Raw genomic sequence first — 18,859 nt, 5'->3', positions numbered from 1 at the left:
GGACATGTCTACATGTGGGGCATATGGACACATGGTCTGTGGATACACACTGATGTGTATAGACTCATCCATTTGAAAGGGTCTACGTGTGTCACTGTCTCCGCTATGAGTCAGAACTGTCACCACACGTCCCAAAGACACGGATCTGTGAAAGAGGCCTAAAGCTGTAACTTTGACTTTGTCAGCGGGAAAATAAAAAATGTTGTGTGGGCTTCTGTGATTTTTATTTTATTGGTGTGAAAAAATTGAGAAATTCATAACAAAAAAAATTACTTCGAGTTGCAATTTTCCAAAACATGAGACTTCTATATATTAAATGTTGGGCACATGGAACGCTTTGATTGCTTCTTAATGCATTTTTTGTGGCATTGTGACCAAAACCCCACAATTCTGGCATTAAATAAAATGTTTGTTTTTTTCTTTTATAGTTTTTACAGATCATGTTAATTTTAGATTTAAATAGATTGTACTTTTGTGGACAATTTTATATACATATATATTTTTTTTTTTTTTAAATCGCACTTATTAGGGCTCTTTCACACGTCATACTCACCTGTCCTAAATGTCCCCCACTGTAATCCTTGCGACCAATGATGCAGAAGAGCAGAGGAGAATGACACCTGCAGCGAGCGGGCTCCGGACCTCTGCTGCGCTTAGCGAGCGGTGTCCTGTCACTCACTGAGGTCCGGGGCCGCTCGCTGCAGGCGTCATTCTCCCCGACTCTTCTGCATGATCGATCAAGAGCATTACAGGTGAGTCCATGGATTTTAGAAAATAACACAAGTCAGCACTACAGATAAGGAGTGAGGGCCTGTTCCCAGGAGCTACAGTCTGAGAAATGGCTAAAAAGCCTCCACTAGGCCCCTGTACAGCTGTATAATGAGGCCCAGACTTTATAGTGAAGGGACTGGAGCGAGCACAGTGGGAAAAGTAGCACAATGTGCAAGAAGAGCTGGACTGCCCATCATGAAGCCCCTCATCGTGCCCCCTCTTCCAACAGCCCCTCCTTCTCCTCAAAGCCCCTCATCCACCCACAGCCCCTAATCATCTTCCCTTTGCAGCCCCACTAAAGTAACAGCGACCCTTTTCCAAATGACATCCTGAGCCTCACACTCAGTCCTCTGTCCTCATTCCCTTATACAAGGGTCCATGGGCAGCTCCTCATTATCACCTGCTCTTCTCCAGCAGCCTCAACATAAAACACAGCTTCCTGCTACCCGAACTCCATCACTAGGACTAACTGCAGGAGGCCCCGCCCCTTCCGGTGACATCATTACCTCAAGAAATCAACTAGTCCGTTCTAGTCAAGTCACCACCATAGAGGTGAGTGCTGGAGGCCCCATTATTCTCTATGTGGAGTGCGGCTCTGCGGGTGGAGGTCGGTGCTGGAGGCCCCATTATTCTCTATGTGGAGTGCGGCTCTGCGGGTGGAGGTCGGTGCTGGAGGCTCCATTATTCTCTATGTGGAGTGCGGCTCTGAGGGTGGAGGTCGGTGCTGGAGGCTCCATTATTCTCTATGTGGAGTGCGGCTCTGCGGGTGGAGGTCGGTGCTGGAGGCTCCATTATTCTCTATGTGGAGTGCGGCTCTGCGGGTGGAGGTCGGTGCTGGAGGCCCCATTATTCTCTATGTGGAGTGCGGCTCTGCGGGTGGAGGTCGGTGCTGGAGGCCCCATTATTCTCTATGTGGAGGTCGGTGCTGGAGGCTCCATTATTCTCTATGTGGAGTGCGGCTCTGCGGGTGGAGGTCGGTGCTGGAGGCTCTATTATTCTCTATGTGGAGTGCGGCTCTGCGGGTGGAGGTCGGTGCTGGAGGCTCCATTATTCTCTATGTGGAGTGCGGCTCTGCGGGTGGAGGTCGGTGCTGGAGGCTCCATTATTCTCTATGTGGAGTGTGGCTCTGCGGGTGGAGGTCGGTGCTGGAGGCCCCATTATTCTCTATGTGGAGTGCGGCTCTGGGGGTGGAGGTCGGTGCTGGAGGCTCCATTATTCTCTATGTGGAGTGCGGCTCTGCGGGTGGAGGTCGGTGCTGGAGGCTCCATTATTCTCTATGTGGAGTGTGGCTCTGCGGGTGGAGGTCGGTGCTGGAGGCCCCATTATTCTCTATGTGGAGTGCGGCTCTGCGGGTGGAGGTCTGTGCTGGAGGCTCCATTATTCTCTATGTGGAGTGCGGCTCTGCGGGTGGAGGTCGGTGCTGGAGGCTCCATTATTCTCTATGTGGAGTGCGGCTCTGCGGGTGGAGGTCGGTGCTGGAGGCCCCATTATTCTCTATGTGGAGTGCGGCTCTGCGGGTGGAGGTCTGTGCTGGAGGCTCCATTATTCTCTATGTGGAGTGCGGCTCTGCGGGTGGAGGTCGGTGCTGGAGGCTCCATTATTCTCTATGTGGAGGGCGGCTCTGTGGGTGGAGGTCGGTGCTGGAGGCTCCATTATTCTCTATGTGGAGTGCGGCTCTGGGTGGAGGTCGGTGCTGGAGGCTCCATTATTCTCTATGTGGAGGGTTCTGTTGCTGGAGGTAGGCTCTGGAGATTCCTCATTACTGGGTGTGGGGGACATTAACCTCTTCAGCACTGAGATTCTTTTGGAGTCTGTGTGGTGTGAACAGTTACGAAACAGCTGTGGACAGAATGCAGCTTAGGCTACTTTCACACTAGCGTCGTATGACGCACGTTGCAATGCGACGTACCGACACATACTGTGAAAAAAAAAACACACCGGAACAGCGGATGCAGTTTTACAACGCATCCGCTGCCCCACTGTAATGTCCGGGGAGGAGGGGGCGGAGTTGCGGCCGCGCATGCGCGGTCGGAAAGGGCAGACACAACGCACAAAAAAACGTTACATGTGACTTTTTTTTGTGCCGACGGTCCGCCACAACACGATGACGCACGACGGATGCAATGTGTGGCAATCCGTCGCTAATGCAAGTGTATGGAGAAAAACGCATCCTGCAGGCAATTTTGCAGGATGCGTTTTTTTCTCCAAAACGACGCATTGCGACGTGCGTCGTACGACGCTATTGTGAAAGCAGCCTTAGGCTACTTTCACACTAGCATCGGGCCGAGGTTCCCGACGCTAGCGTCTCCGCCGCACAACGGGGGCAGCGGATGCATTTTCCAGCGCATCCGCTGCCCCATTGTGAGGTGCGGGGAGGTGGGGGCGGACCGTCGTGAGCAAAAAACGTTACATGTAGCGTATTTTGGTCCCGACGGTCCGCCACAACACGGCGCAACCGTCGCACGACGGTTGCGACGTGTGTCAATCCGTCGCAATGCGTTGCTTAATGTTAGTCTATGGGGAAAAAACGCATCCTGCAAGCACTTTTGCAGGATGCGTTTTTTCGGCAAAACGACGCATTGTGGCGGATTGCAGTTAACGCTAGTGTGAAAGTAGCCTTAACTGGTTTCCAAGTCCACATTAGATCCATTCAGACAACTGCAGGATGAGAGGACAGAAGCCTAAAGAAGTTCTCACAAAATGTGATAATTTCTCTCCTACTTCTGCTCCAGCACAATAATGTAGATACCAGTGATGACCGCCCTCTTCACTAGTCGATCATGCATCGGGGTGCGCCCGTTACTCTATCGAGTCCCGCGGGTGCTCCAGTTCTTGACCCTCTTGATTTGTGACTGTTAGACAGCCAATAAACATGCAGGGATTGTCCCCCGTACACAGTAATTCTGTAGCCATGTTGCGCTTATAGAAGTCCCTGTGACATTATGGTCGGCACACCTTCCTCAGGAAGCAGGGAGAGTTGTTATAGGAGGAAGAGCTTAGTTTAATGTCCGCCCACCTAAATAATTATAAAGTTGCTTTATTTGGTGCCTTTCATGTTACACTATAGGGTGTATTTAACCTTTTTTAATCCCATTAAATTAATTTAAATAAGTGATGTGGGGTCCCCCTTATTTTTAATTTTTTTTTTGTAACCAGCCAAAGTTAAGCATACAGCTGGGGACTGATATTATCAGGCTGGCAAGTTCCTTTGATATTGGCCCCTTCCCAGCCTAAAAATATCAGCTTTCAGCCACCCCAGAAGTGGTGCATTACATTAGATGCGCTAATTCTGCCACTTTGCGTGGCTCTTCCCAATTGCGTTGGCAGTCGGGGGAATATTTTGGGGGGTTTATGTCAGCTGGCATCAATCCCAGGGGTTAGTTTCGAAGAGACATCTTTCAGACACCTCTATAACTAACCCAGTAAGGTGAAAGAAAAAAAAACACTCAAAAATATTTTATTATTTAAAAAAACAACTCCCCTCCTTCTTAGTTCATCGCATTTTTAAAAAATGTTTTAAAAAATCCATCCTGGTTCGATGGAGTCCACAGATTTCATCATAGTCCACAAATGGCAATCTGAAAAATCTAAAAGGAGAGAAATAAATGAAGATAGGCAAGAGACAGTCCTGTATATTTGTCATGCTAGTCACTACTCATGGACAACCCGCAAGGCTGGGTAATCAAAAGGTCTGAAGTCAGGAGCCAGGAGGGTAAGTTATAGACAGAGAACAGAGCACAGTGAAACAAGGCAAACCTACTACAGTGAGCAAGAAGCTACAATTTGCACTAATCTGAGGCAGAGAGCTGGCTAAATACCCAGGTATGAACAGACCCACCATCAGTGCGTGAATATGTCACCAGAACCACCTTATATCTATATAATCGTCTAAGGGGTACTTCCGTCTGTCTGTCAGTAACGGAAATCCCGCGTCGCTGATTGGTCGCAGCCTGCCGGCTGCGACCAATCAGCGGCAGGCTTAGTCCGGCCGTGAATTGGCCCCTCCCTACTTTCCTCCAATCAGTGTCCCCTTCCTACTCCCCTCCAGTCAGCGCCAGTGTGTCGCCCCATCCCGGACTAACTTTTTACTATTGATGCTGGCTATGCAGCATCAATATTAAAAAGATATAATGTTAAAAATAATTAAAAAAAAAAAAAAAAAATCATGCTATTCTCACCTTCCGTCCGCAGCTTTCCCGCTCCTCGTGATGCTCTCGGCAGCTTCCGTTCCCAGTGATGCATTGCGAAATTACCCAGATGACTTGGCGGTCTCGCGAGACCGCTACGTCATCACTGGTTATGGCGCGGGACTTAAACCACGCTTCGCTGATTGGTCGCGCCCGTCTGGCCGCGACCATCCCTGACCAACTTTTTACTATTGATGCTGCCTATGCAGCATCAATAGAAAAAGATATAATGTTAAAAATAATAATAATAAAAAAAATAAAATAATTATATTCTCACCTTCCGAAGTCCGCAGCACCCTTTCCCGCTCCTCGTGCTCCGGTCCCAAGAATGCATTGCTACAATGCCCCGAGATCACGTGGTGGTCTCGCAAGACCGCTACATGATGACGGGTTATTGACGCTAGGCATTACTGGGAATGGAGCGTCGCGAGGAGCATCGGTAAAGGCCTCGGCTGGATCCAGGGGCCGATGGAAGGTGAGTATATAAATATTTTTTATTTTAATAGTTTTTTTAACAGGAATATGGTGCCCACTTTGCTATATACTGCGTGGGCTGTGTTATATACTGCGTGGCTGTGCATTCTAGAATACCCGATGCGTTAGAATCGGGCCACCATCTAGTAGGTATATAAATACATGACAAGAACCAAGAGTACTTGAATACAAGAACTAACCTTAGCACAGCAATCAATTGTAATATCAATTCAGCCCCATAAACAATTGTATCACATGAATTTCCAACCCTTCAACTCCCAGTATGTCTTTTAAAAATGGTAAGAAGATGCATGGAGTTGTTGTTAACAACCATTATCACACTGCGGACCATACAATGAAGATTTACATCCAGGTATCTTATGGATTACATCTTTTCTGGAGTCGTCTTTCTTTCGATCTCAATCTTGTCTAGATGACATGATGACTTTTCACAGCCATAGCTGGTCTCTGCAGACCTCCATCTTCTCCGGTCTTTTGGAACACATCCTGGTCAGTCCCAACAAACTTATGATTCCTACAGCCAATAAGTTGCCGATGCAGTGGCCAACGTAGCCAGTGATTGGGAGCATGGAGGAGATGTCTTAGTAATTCAACTTGTGTTCCAGTCCATACAGGACTAGAGAATACAACACCTACACATTCTATCTCCTGGTATGCTTGCCCTTGATGTCTTTCTTTATGATGTGACTTTGGCTCATTTTCTTCTTATTCATTTCCCTATAATATCAGATCCTCTCAGTGGACATCTTGTATATTAAGAGAGTTTTTCTGAATTAATCAAGAATGGATATGGACAGGGACCAGATGGCTGAGAGAATATTACACCTCACCCTAGAGATCCTCTTCCGGCTTACTGGAGAGGTGAGAGATTCTGATGACATCACATTACATCATTCTTATCTATGGGAATAACAGATGGACAGAACTGGAGAGGTGATGACTGGAAATGTCTGTAGTGAGATTTATTAATGTGTCTCTCCATAACCAGGATTACATGGTAGTGAAGAAGACCTCTAGTGCGCGCTGTCAGGATCTGGTGTCTGAGGGATGGGGAAGACCACTGAGCCCAATCACGGGGCCTCCACCTCATCTCCTGATAAATGACCGGAAGATCCTAGAACTCACTTACAAGATGGTTGAGCTGCTGACTGGAGAGGTGACAATGCTGGGACATTATACAGTAACACTATGAAGGGATCGGGGGGATGACGGTATCATTGTATGTGTCAGGTTCCTATAAGGTGTCAGGATGTCTCTGTCTATTTGTCCATGGAGGAGTGGGAGTATTTAAAAGGACACAGAGATCTGTACAAGGACGTCATGATGGAGGTTCCCCAGCCCCTCACATCACCAGGTAATAGACAGGACTAAATACACACAGTTTATAATTATATGTATGTAAAGAATGAATTCAGTCCCTGTATGTGTTTTCTCCAGATCTATCCAGTAAGAGGACAACACCAGAGAGATGTCCCCGTCCTCTTCTTCCAGCGGCCTGTAAACAGGAAGATCCCAATGTTCCTCAGGATCATCAGGTAGATGGAGAGAAGGTGTCATGAGATCTCCCCTATGATTTGTAGACGGCTGTGAAGGTCTTGTGCTCAGTCTTGTTTTATCCACCAGTATTATATGTTTTATACTTGTGTAATGAGAACGGTGGAGATGGCAGGATTAGAGCTGATCATAGATGTGACTTCTAGTGATGAGCGAGTGTGCTCGTTACTTTAGTTATCCACGCATGCTCGAGTCTCAACCAAATATTGTAGGTGCTCGGATGCGAAGCTCGGATCCCTGCCCCGCAGGTTTCATGGCTTTAATACTTCCAATAAACATGGCTACAGGTTAACAGTGTATAGCAGGTAATCCCTGCATCTTTCTTTGTCACGCAACATGTTGGGCAGGGTTCCTAGCATCGCATCCGTGCATCGGCAATACTTGGTTGATACTCGAGCATACTCGGATAACTCGAGAAACTAGCCTAATTGCTCATCACTAGTGACTTCTCCATCTGTGACATTTACAATATTTGTTTCAGGGTGAAGATCTGACCCATATTAATACTACAGAGACATATGTGAAGGGTGATGAGCGGTGTAAAGAGGAGATTCCTAAATATGACTACCCAGGTGAGTAGTGACTGACCCCCTAAATGCAGACAAGTCACAGATTCTTCCCAGTCACCGGCTGTGTCTACTTTATCAGTGGAGTAGTTCGGCCGTATCACAATCATGTGATCACCATTTTGCCTCTAGAGTAGAACATTCTCCTCCATCCAACAATGTTCAAATGATTTTGTGGAAGCCCTTTCCAATTGAACTTACAACCTGGAGGATCCACCTACCTCGTGAGATTAGAAGATTCTGACGTTACCTGACCAGATCTGTAAACTACAAAGCCAAATAACAGTGTGCGTAGAACGTGCTGACAAGTTAGGAAATCAGTTGAAGAAAAATATTATGATGGTCCTCTAATAGAAAACAGAGGATAATGATGCTGTTGGCTTCCTAGAATCCCGATTAGGAATGAGCGAATGTGCTCTATGATACTCGGATATCACTTGATTATCTGGGTGCTCGGATGTGCTCGTTACTCGGTGAGCATTAGCCGTTGCTCGATTTTTCACCCTATAATCCCCACCCCGCATGTGTGTTGCCTGTTACACAGCCAAAAAGCATGCGGAGACTGCCTGTGTTTCACTGTACCATCTTGGTAGTGGCATTACGCTAATTCCTGGCTTTGTGACATAATCAAGGGGTTATTATAAAAGGTAGGCAGCGTCAGGCTCGTCACACTGACGCCATTGCACAGCTCGGTGACAGTTGTTATTTGAGGGAGAGAGTGCTTGTCCAGGCGTGAGCGTGCACAGTACAACGAATCAGAGTCCTGTAGTGTAGATACTGGTGCTGAAGCTGAACCATCATGCCAACAGCCCTTCTAATCTTGTGGTTTGAAGTTTGTATCAGATTCAATCTGCATTTAGCCTATGGAGGAAGAGAAAGTTGCAGGAGCAGGGGGCGTGGCTGAATACAGACTGTAAGCAGTGAGTAGCTCAATATATAGCTGTGGTAGTTGATATATATATTTTTTTTTTTGTGTGAAAATATTTTATATATTGTGATTCATAGTGTATTACGTGCTTTGTTGTACATTTTGTTATATAACACTCCAAAAAAAGTGTTCAAAACTTTTTCTGGATTCAATTAGTCATCCATACAGTGTAACTTTCTTAGTGGACAACAAAGATGATGGAACCATGTGAGACTCCTGAGGCAGTGACCAGAGGATTTTCAGAGCCAGACAAAGTTTGCACAACAGCGGGGGAAAGGGGGGGCAGGAGCCGAATGCTTTCCTGGAACCACGAAGGAATAAACCAGGTCTCATTAAGGTGATGAATATGCACACGTCTACACTGCCATAGGCGTGACGCGCATATTCATTAATTTAATAAGCGGTACCATGTGACCGCTCAGCACAGGAGAGCTGCCGTGCTGTGCCAACGGAGATGCAGGCACTTGCAGTGACTGCGTGAGGAGGACGAGGCAGGATGGGGAAGCCCAGCCATCAAGCATACAAGGATCGGGGGAGCACAGCCATGTATACAAGGATGGGGTGGGGAGTGCTCAGCCATTTATACAATGATGGGGGGGATCCCAGCCATGCTTACAAGGATGGGGGGAAGCCACACAGAGCAGGACAGGGATGAAAGGACAATGCATACCTGGCTTATACTCGAGTCAATAAGCTTACCCAGTTTTCCATGGTAAAATTAGGTGCCTTGGCTTATACTCAGGTCGGCTTATACGCTAGTAAATACGGAACGTTAAAAGAAATTCTGGATTCAATTAGTCATCCATACAGTTTAACATGCTTTGTGTAATATTACGGTGTTTTAAAATAAAATTTTAAAAAAATTTGGCCTGGTACAATTCCCCAAATAAGTTTGCTCCAAAACTTTACTCTTTTGTCATACATACTGTATAACCTGCTTTGGGTGAAATTTTGTTTGTTTGAAATAAAAAGAAAAATTGTCCTGCTGCAGGTCTACAAATTTGGTTTTTCCAAAACTAACTATTGTCATATATACTGTAGAACTTGGTTTGTGTGAAATTGCGTTAGTTATGAATAAATTTAAAAAACGGCCTGCTACAGGTGTACACATTTGGTCCTTCGCTACTCAGTCCCCAGCCGCCACTATTTGTCCTGGTGTGGCATACCCATCTTATACCAGCACGTGTCCACTATTAGCACCCTTGCCTTTACCAGTGTGTTTACTGTGTTTGTTGACGTGTTGGTCATTAAGTGGACAATCGCTTGTGCTCAGGGATCCTACATTTGCCTGATGGCAAACTGGGTGAATATGGTGGAGGCTGGGCCCAAGTCCCACCCTGGCATGGCACATATTCTTCTGAAACGGAGCGTTGCTGGCCCTACTATCGGGGTTTTCTCCACTTCCTACTCCAGTTCCTGCAGCCGCTATTGCTCATCTACCATCTTTGATTTGCTATATCAGAGCACGTTGTCCACATCAGCCAAAAGTTGGAAGCTCTACAGCACTGCCTTAGCATAGCGGAAACATACTCCACTGAAGCTAATTTGTCTAGGAGACAAACCGTGCACCGCTGCAGAGTTATTGAAAAGCATAACAGACCAGACAGATCTGAGGCTCTCGCCCCAGACCCTACAACCACCTATGGTGGTGTGTGATAATGGGTGTAACCTGATGGAGATTCTGAAGGTTGGCAAGCTCACACATGTACCATGCTTGTGTAAGGTGACTGATTGAGGTAGTTGTGGGTGAGCTGCGGCTTCTGCACACTCTGGCACCCTGCAGGCAAAGCATATACCAGTCCCAGAGTGCTGCTGTGTGTGGGGTGCATCATAATTACTTGTGGCCCATATGCCTCCACTGACTCCATGCTCCCTTCTTCCAGAACCTTCGCAACAAACAATCCAGGGGACATTGAATTTGTTAAAACAGTCAAACTTTGCAGCTTCCGGTCATTACAATCTGGCATATAGGATAGGGTCCTACTGGTTAAGGTCTTTCCCACAGGTGCCGGACTTAACTTTAGCCCTAGTACTCGGTATGGGCAGAGCATCTCTCTTGCTAACTCTGCTGGCACTAGGAATTCTTCTACATCACAAGCATTGCACCCGAATTCCATCACCTCCCGCCTCTGAGAGTTTAAGTCCATCTTTCCCTGTAGCTCTGTAGGCTTAGAGTGCCTAAAGGCACCGATGTCCATCTCGAGGTTCCCAAGCCTACAGATGGATTTGCATGGAAGGGTTTTTTGACAATGCACTGCCTTGAGTAACATACTCACGCTGACCCTAGCAGCCTATTGCCTGTGACCGCTGCAGTCACTTCACCACACTTTCTCTAACTGAACTTAAACAATTGCTGCTGACAAAGCAGACCAGGTGGAGATGAAGGAAGACATGAGACATGGAGATACTACCCAGCCCAGCCTCATTTAATGTTCTCAGTGTCGATTGACTAACAGTGAGGAGGAACAGGAGCACAACAGAGGCTAGTACACACACAAGTTTCATACATGAATGGGCTAAGGGGAATGAGTAGGAAGAGATTGGAGGAGATGGGGAGTAGTCATCATGGTGGAGACAGGGAAGTGTTGGCTATAGGGAACTCGGCACATTTTATGTTCTGCTGTCTTTACCGTGATCCTCGTGTTATATTCATTTTGGCCAGAAAAGAGTACTGGTTGTACACCCTGCTAGACCTACTCTACAAGGAGAACTTTGCATCTCTCCCTCCTGATGTGGAAAGGTCTACTAAAATAATGCTATCCCAGAAGTCCAGAAGGAAAAGATGTTGACAAAATTTCCATCAGACAATGCTAGAAGGATGGGGAAGCTTGCCCAACCAAGGAGGAAAGGCAAGGGAGACACACCAGGTAAAGCAGGTGCAGGGGTACACTGTCAATGGCCTGGCCCAATTTCATGACATCCTCCCAGCGTCGAGACCCTGATGACTGGGTATTTTTGACAAGGATGGAAAAGTTTTTTAAATATGGTCAAACAATACCTGGCTCACAAAACCAGCATACTCCATAATTCCTCTGTCACTTTCAGATATTGGGTCTCCAAGATGGACACCTGACATGATCTGTCCCTCTATGCCTTGGAGGTTTTTTGCTTCCCATAACAGACAGACGCTTTCGCCTGTCAACAGAAACTACTGACAGGCTCACTCTGATAGAAATGAACAAAGCTGGAATTAGACCTGGCTGTTCCACACCACCAAATGACAGCAGCACATAGTGTTTTTAATCTTCAATATCTGAATGATGCACGACAGTTGTTGTCTTCAAAGATCTGTCAATGACTTTATTACCCTCCTTATCACATTTTTCTGTGTGCAAAGCCTTTTATGAGTGTAGAAGTGCCACAAGTACACTTTCTTCATTTTTTTATGGGGCACTACAGTTGATGCCATGAAGAGTGTATGGATGACCCTGCTTGTAATTTTTGGCACTTATTGTATAGCTTTGAGTTTAGAAGTACCACTGCATGACAATTTGAACAGAATGTGTAGGAAGACATCCGTTATGTCTAATCCAAGGGATATCGGAGTCACTCATTTTTGACACTTCTTGCTTTCTTCGTAAATTACCGTATTTTCCGGCGTATAAGACGACTGGGCGTATAAGACGACCCCCCAACTTTACCAGTTAAAAAATAAAATCTTGTTAAAAGTCGGGGGTCTTCTTATACACCCTATGTCGTCTTATAGGGCCGGTGAATATGTGCCTTTTGGGGGGGGGGGGAGTGATCCTGATGACGACGAGGGGGCGTCTCACAGGAAAGTGAGTATCCCCCATTACCTTATCATAGCGCTGCAGCGTGGGGTCTCTGTGCTGGGAGCGGCGGCTGCTGTGCTGTGGTGTGGCGGCTCCTCTTCTGCAGTGTGGGGCCTCTGTGCTGTGGGGTGGCGGCGGCGGCGTATCTTTATGCAGTCGGGGCTCCTCCGGCATCTCATTAAAGCCTGGAGGCCCCGCCGGCAACTCCATCGGTACAATGCGGTGGCCTCCGGGAAAATGGCCGCTGCTCAGATTCAGATCTCGTCCCGAGATCTCGGGAGGCGAGATCTGAATCTGAGCAGCGGCCATTTTCCCGGAGGCAGCTCAATAGGTGCGATGCGGTGGCCTCCGGGAAAATGGCCGCTGGGGGCTGCGCATGCTCAGATTCAGATCTCGTCCCGAAATCTCGGGACACGAGATCTGAATCTAAGCAGCGGCCATTTTCCCGGAGGCCACCGCATTACACCGATGGAGTTGCCGGCGGGGCTTCCAGGCTTTGAGATGCCGGAGGAGCCCCGACTGCATGAAGATACGCCACCGCCCCACAGCACCAGAGGCCCCACACTGCAGAAGAGGAGCCGCCGCACCACAGCACAGCAGCCACCGCTCCCAGCACAGAGACCCCACGCTGCAGCGCTACGATAAGGTAATGGGGGATACTCCCTTTCCTGTGAGACGCCCCCTCGTCGTCATCAGGACCACTCCCCCCCCCCCCCCCACCCACCCACCATATACACCCGGCGTACAAGGCGATTCCCGACGTGCAAGACGACCCCCGACTTTTAAGAAGATTTTCAGGGGTTAAAAAGTCGTCTTATACGCCGGAAAATACGGTACACTGAAATTTCCAATTAAAAAAAAAAAATAATAATTTGGTTTGCTTTAAATTAAATTTTTTTAGTTAATACTTTTTGAATTTTTGCCTTAAGTACAAGTCATTATACAGTAAAAAATTGTTTAACATTTTTTTTTCCTGTAAACTCTTAATTTCTCTATTCTGGAATGACATGTTTGAGTCCCCGTGGCCACATGTTTCATTACTGTAAGGGTATGTGCACACGTTGCAGATTTGCCTCTGAAATTTTCGGTGCAGATTCTTCTTCTCTTGGCAGAAAATGCAGGTGCAGATTTGATGCGGATTTTCATGCTTTTTTGTTCATGCAGATTTGTATGCGTTTTTGTAAGCTAAATAGAGATCTATTAACAAAAAAAAAAGAATTGTGATGTAATTTCTTGTCCAACCTCTTCATTTACATACTCCATTGAAGAATAATGTTTACACAGACAGACAGATCTATAGATAGGAGATGGATAATTCCAAGGCCAATGTTTAATAATCAACCTAATAAAATGGTACATAAATAGTTAAAGACACACACAAAATCTGCACGCAATATCTTTAATTTAAAAAAAATAAATAAATAAAAAAAATTTAATGGGCTCCCGCGCAAGGCTCTGCTCCAGAGAGGGAAAGCCTACGGCCGGGGGCCAATATTTATAGTCTGGGAAGGGGTTAATATCCATGGATCTTCCCATGCTATGAATATCAGCCTAGAAAGGGGCCATGGAAATTGCACCCCCCGGCTAAAAATACCAGCACCCAGAATTGGCGCATCTGTACTGTGTACCAATTCTGGCACTAAGCCTCTGTCTTCCCACTGCCGTGTAGGGGTGGCATATGGGGTAATAAGGGGTTAATATTACCGTTGATTGTAAGGTGACATTAAGCCTGGTTAATAATGGAGAGGTGTCAAGATGCCTATCCATTATTAATTCTATAGTTATTAATGAAATAAAACACTTTTTCTGGCTGTTTTTTTTATTTCATTAAAATACTACACATTTTTTCATATTTTTTATTCCAATCGAAGCCATCTATCACCTGCAAAAAAATAAAAAAAAACAAACACAAATACTCCCTGTTCCGATGTAATCCCTCTTTAATAACGAGTGTCCCATGACGATCACCCCTATAGAGTGGTCACATCAGCAGATGTGACCGCTCTATAGGGCCTCAGATGACACACTCACCGGAGAAGACCCTCCCGCAGTGTATCATCGGAGTTCACTTTACGGCACTACAGCCGTGAGAAAGTTCTCACGCTGTTGTGCTGCAAGTGACAGGTGAACTCAGGTAACCTGTTACCGATGAAGTGATACAGTGCGGAGGATTATCTCTGTCATTGTATCACCGGAGCCCCTGGAGAGCGGTCGCATCTGCTGATGTGACTGCTCTCCACGTGAGATCGTGGGACAATCGTTATTAATTGGATTACGTTGGACACAGGGAGTATATTGTTAGTTTATTTTAATTTTATTTGCAGATGATCGATGGCTTTGGGGATTAGGTGTATATGGTATGTACTATATGTGTTCTTTTTTTAACTTTCAACACATTAGCTGCATGACGGGACTACTTTCCCATCATTGCCTAATGGTGTCATTGTAGCAGGCATAGCCATATGGGATTAGTAGTCCCATCGGATGATGCCTGCCTACACACAGACACACACACACAGACACAGATTCACACAGACACCGGCACACACACATACACGCCCATAGCTCTGCCACACTCCGCCCACACATTTCCCTCCTCCCGATCTGCAGCTTGTCAAGCACCCACATCCGCAGCAATCCCCAGATCTTTTTTTACATCTGCAGTTTTGCTGTGGATGTGCCTGACTCACTGGAAGTCAATGGGTGCCGAAACGCTGCAGATCCGCAAAAAGAATTGACATGCTGCAGAAAAAAAAACGCGGTTCTGCTTGGATTTTTTCGCAGCATGTGCACAACAAATCTCCATTTCCCATAGATTAACATTGGCTGTGCATTACGCTGCGGATCCGCATCTAAATCTGCAACGTGTGCACATAGCCTTAGCCAAAAAAAATGTGAGGATTACCAAGCCACATACTGTAATTACTCCAGAGAAGTTTCACAATTTGTTACTCATGTTTTACTGATGAAGACTGTTCAGTTTGATCATTTCAGTAGATGTGTTATTGTCTCTACTCAGTTTTTGACTACTGTAGTTAGTTCACCAAATATTTTGATATTTTCCCGCAGCCAGTTTTATCCTCCTAATCAGGTCCTATATTTAAAATTTGACATGGTTCACTTTATGTGGTGATAACTTTGGAATTCATCATAAAGTGAATTACAAATTATTTTTCAACTTCTCTTGAATCCAACAGTACCCTATATACGGTTGTAATCAACTGTCTGGGCACATAGCAGGGTTAATAAGGGAAGAAGCGCTATTTGAATGTAAATCTTGCTGGAATAGTTTGGAGACACAATGTATTCGGGGCATTGTTCATGATCACCTGGCAGCTCAAAAGATGTCTAGTACGAACAGACTTGGCGCTATCTACTCCATTTTCCATATCCCACGGATTGCCTTGCTCATCATCCTTTAAATTATATACATGGATTTGGACTTACTCAGAGACCTCTAGGCTTGAGCCACATTGTTACCTGCTCTTCTGTTGTGTGAGATGGGAAGAATAGGCTGCCAGGTCAGAACCTGGAAGGCAAATATGTGAAATCGGAGTAGTCAGTAAATGGGCCACCGTCACTACAGCTAATTAATACAGAAGACTGGAGCTGAGCACAGAGGACTGAACCAGAGGAGAACATGTTGTATCTGTCACCTTCCGGCAAAGCCGATATTGCTGGATTGGTTTATCGAAGTCATGTTGTGTTTCAAAAGACTTTGAGCCACTAATAATGAGGAAACGTGTTTTTTTCACTAACAGATGATGGACCTGAGTGGGCACTTTTTCAGATGACTAGAGATTTTATTGGTATTTTTGCCTACAACACAGTTTGGTGGCTTTTTATTCGATATTTGGGAAGCAGAGTGAGCAAACAGTTGAGCACCATGATCTACTCGTGCATCTTATGAGGTTTTCAATTAGCCTATAAACTGTTATTGTCTTGGTAAATCAATATTTTTACATAACTTGCTATTTTTACAGACAGTTTAAGTAGAAATGTTCAAAAATATAAGTCAAGGATATTTTATTCAAAATAAAGAATTAATTTTATTTTTGGCAGATGACTGTACCAGGAGAACAGAGGGACAGCTGACATCTTCAATTTTTAAATCAGATGACCTTGAGATTCCACAGGATACAATTGAAGTGAATGCCATTACTCCAGATATACCATCATCCCTTCACAGCGATGATCTCTCATCTGATTCTAGCAAACAGTTTCTGTCTTCTGATTCATTACCGACTACTAAGGAAAATCAAAGTCCCAAAATAAGCATTAAAAAACTAACTGCTCATAAAGCAGAAATATCATTTTCATGTTTAGAATATGGAAATGGTTTTCCTTTCGAAAAATATTTTCTTAAACATCAAAAAATTCACAAAGTAGAGAATAACTATTCTTGTTCCAAGTGTGGGAAATGTTTTAACAAGAAATTGCATCTGGTTAGTCACCAGAGAACTCACACAGGGGAGAAGACATTTTCATGTTCAGAATGTGGGAAATGTTTTACAAATACATCACATCTTATCGCACATCAGAGAACTCACACAGGGGAGAAGCCATTTTCATGTTCAGAATGTGGAAAATGTTTTACAGCGAAATCATGTCTTATCAAACATCAGCGAACCCACACAGGCGAGAAGCCTTTTTCATGTTCAGAATGTGGGAAATATTTTACATGGAAATCAAATCTTATCAAACATCAGCGAACCCACACAGGGGAGAAACCTTTTTCATGTTCAGAATGTGGGAAATGTTTTACCCGGAAAGCGCATCTTGATAGACACCGAAGCACTCATACAGGGTTTAAGCCATTTGTGTGTTCAGAATGTGGGAAATCTTTTGTAGCTAAGTCAAATCTTGATTCACATAAGAGAACTCACACAGGGGTGAAGCCATTTTCATGTTCAGAATGTGGTAAATGTTTTGTGAAGAAATCATCTCTTCTTGGTCACCTGAGCAGTCACACAGGGGTGAAGCCATTTTCATGTTCAGAATGTGGGACATGTTTTTCAGAGAAATCAAGTTTTCTCAAACACCAGAGAATTCACACAGGGGAGAAGCTTTTTTCATGTTCAGAATGTGGAAAATATTTTACAGTGAAATCAAGTTTTCTCAAACATCAGCGAACCCACACAGGGGAGAAGCCATTTTCATGTTCAGAATGTGGGAAATGTTTTAACGTGAAATCATGTCTTATCAAACATCAGCGAACCCACACAGGAGAGAAGCCTTTTTCATGTTCAGAATGTGGGAAATGTTTTAACGTGAAATCGCAACTTCATAGACACCAAAGAACTCACACAGGGGTGAAGCCATTTTCATGTTCAAAATGTGGGAAATGTTTTTCAGAGAAATCAAGTCTTCACAAACATCAGCGAACCCACACAGGGGAGAAACCTTTTTCTGTTCAGAATGTGGAAAATGTTTTGTGAAGAAATCATCTTTTCTTAGTCACCAGAAAAATCTCATAGGGGAGAAGCCTTTTTTTATAATCTTAATGTGGTAACTATTTTGCTTGAAAATAAACTCTTAATAAACATCAGAGCAGTCACACAGGGGAGAAGCTTTTTTTTAATGTTCATTATGTTAGAAGTGATTTAACCAACAGCAAACCCCTTGTCATTCCTCATGTTTGTAAAATAAAACACTCATCTCCGCTTCCGTGCCTGTGCAGATGCAGTGGTGTCAGGACTCACATTCCCGAGGCTCACATGAGGTTGTTGAATCACACGAGCCCTGCTCCCAATAAGTGCCAGCTTTACTGTTCTTCCCCTTTTGGACGTATTGAATATCAACTGGAAGCCAGGGTGGTCAGCTGTTCTCCGACTTTGTGATGATTGATTTGTCCGAAGGTGGGGATGGTGACACCAGTGTTGATTGGTGGCAAGTTTCACATGATGTAACAACCTCACATGAACCCCAGGAAAGCTAGTGCCGACACTGCTGGAAAATGCCACACAGAGAAAATTCATTATACCTATAGCTTGAAAAATGAATTACTGGAAAATCATATTTTATCGACCCTCAAAAATAACTCAGAAGGGGAGAAACAATGTTATTGACAAATTGTACAAAAAGATATAACAGACAGTCGTATAATTAAATAAGAAAGGAAAATTACTTTACAGTTAACCATAGATTTTTGACTATAAAACACTGTTATGGAAAACATAAAATCCATAAAGCAATAGCTACCAATAAGCACCAAATAAGTAGTGGTCAGATCACTGACTCCAGCCATGTCATGTTTACTATCTATATGGAAAGAATCTAACCAGAAAAGATCAGTGCTGTCTCTCATATAGTGTTTTATCATAGAAAAAAAAAATTCAAATCTTTATTGAATATAAAAAGGACATAATCATCCTAGAGAACAGACAACATACACATAGACAAAATGATTTTCAAAAATGGGATATTACTACCAATGCCCTACACTATGCCCTATATTACCTCTTGCCTATCAGTGGAGGTTGGCACCCTAGGGAACACAAAAATAATGGCGCCCCCGCTTCTCGGCTCTCCCTGCAGCCCTAGATGACCCTTCTAAGACTCAGGGAAGGAAAGAAAAGATGAAGG

At 44.9% G+C, this 18,859-nt stretch overlaps 1 protein-coding gene across 1 annotated transcript; it reads left to right on the top strand.

The window, feature by feature from the left end:
* Positions 1-1,231: 1,231 nt before the first annotated feature.
* LOC143768066 (uncharacterized) lies at positions 1,232-17,822 on the top strand. Its single transcript, XM_077256741.1, has 7 exons — positions 1,232-1,323; positions 6,183-6,314; positions 6,442-6,609; positions 6,684-6,807; positions 6,891-6,988; positions 7,489-7,579; positions 16,337-17,822. The coding sequence occupies exons 2-7, from the start codon at positions 6,237-6,239 to the stop codon at positions 17,710-17,712; spliced, it is 1,935 nt and encodes a 644-aa protein (XP_077112856.1). The 5' UTR covers positions 1,232-1,323; positions 6,183-6,236; the 3' UTR covers positions 17,713-17,822.
* The last annotated feature ends 1,037 nt before the right edge of the window (positions 17,823-18,859 follow it).

This window comes from Ranitomeya variabilis, chromosome 4, assembly GCF_051348905.1.
Source record: "Ranitomeya variabilis isolate aRanVar5 chromosome 4, aRanVar5.hap1, whole genome shotgun sequence".
In the NCBI taxonomy this organism is placed as follows: Eukaryota; Metazoa; Chordata; class Amphibia; order Anura; family Dendrobatidae; genus Ranitomeya; species Ranitomeya variabilis.
The sequence above is the reverse complement of the archived record's forward strand: the minus strand, read 5'-3'. Positions and strand labels throughout refer to the sequence as shown.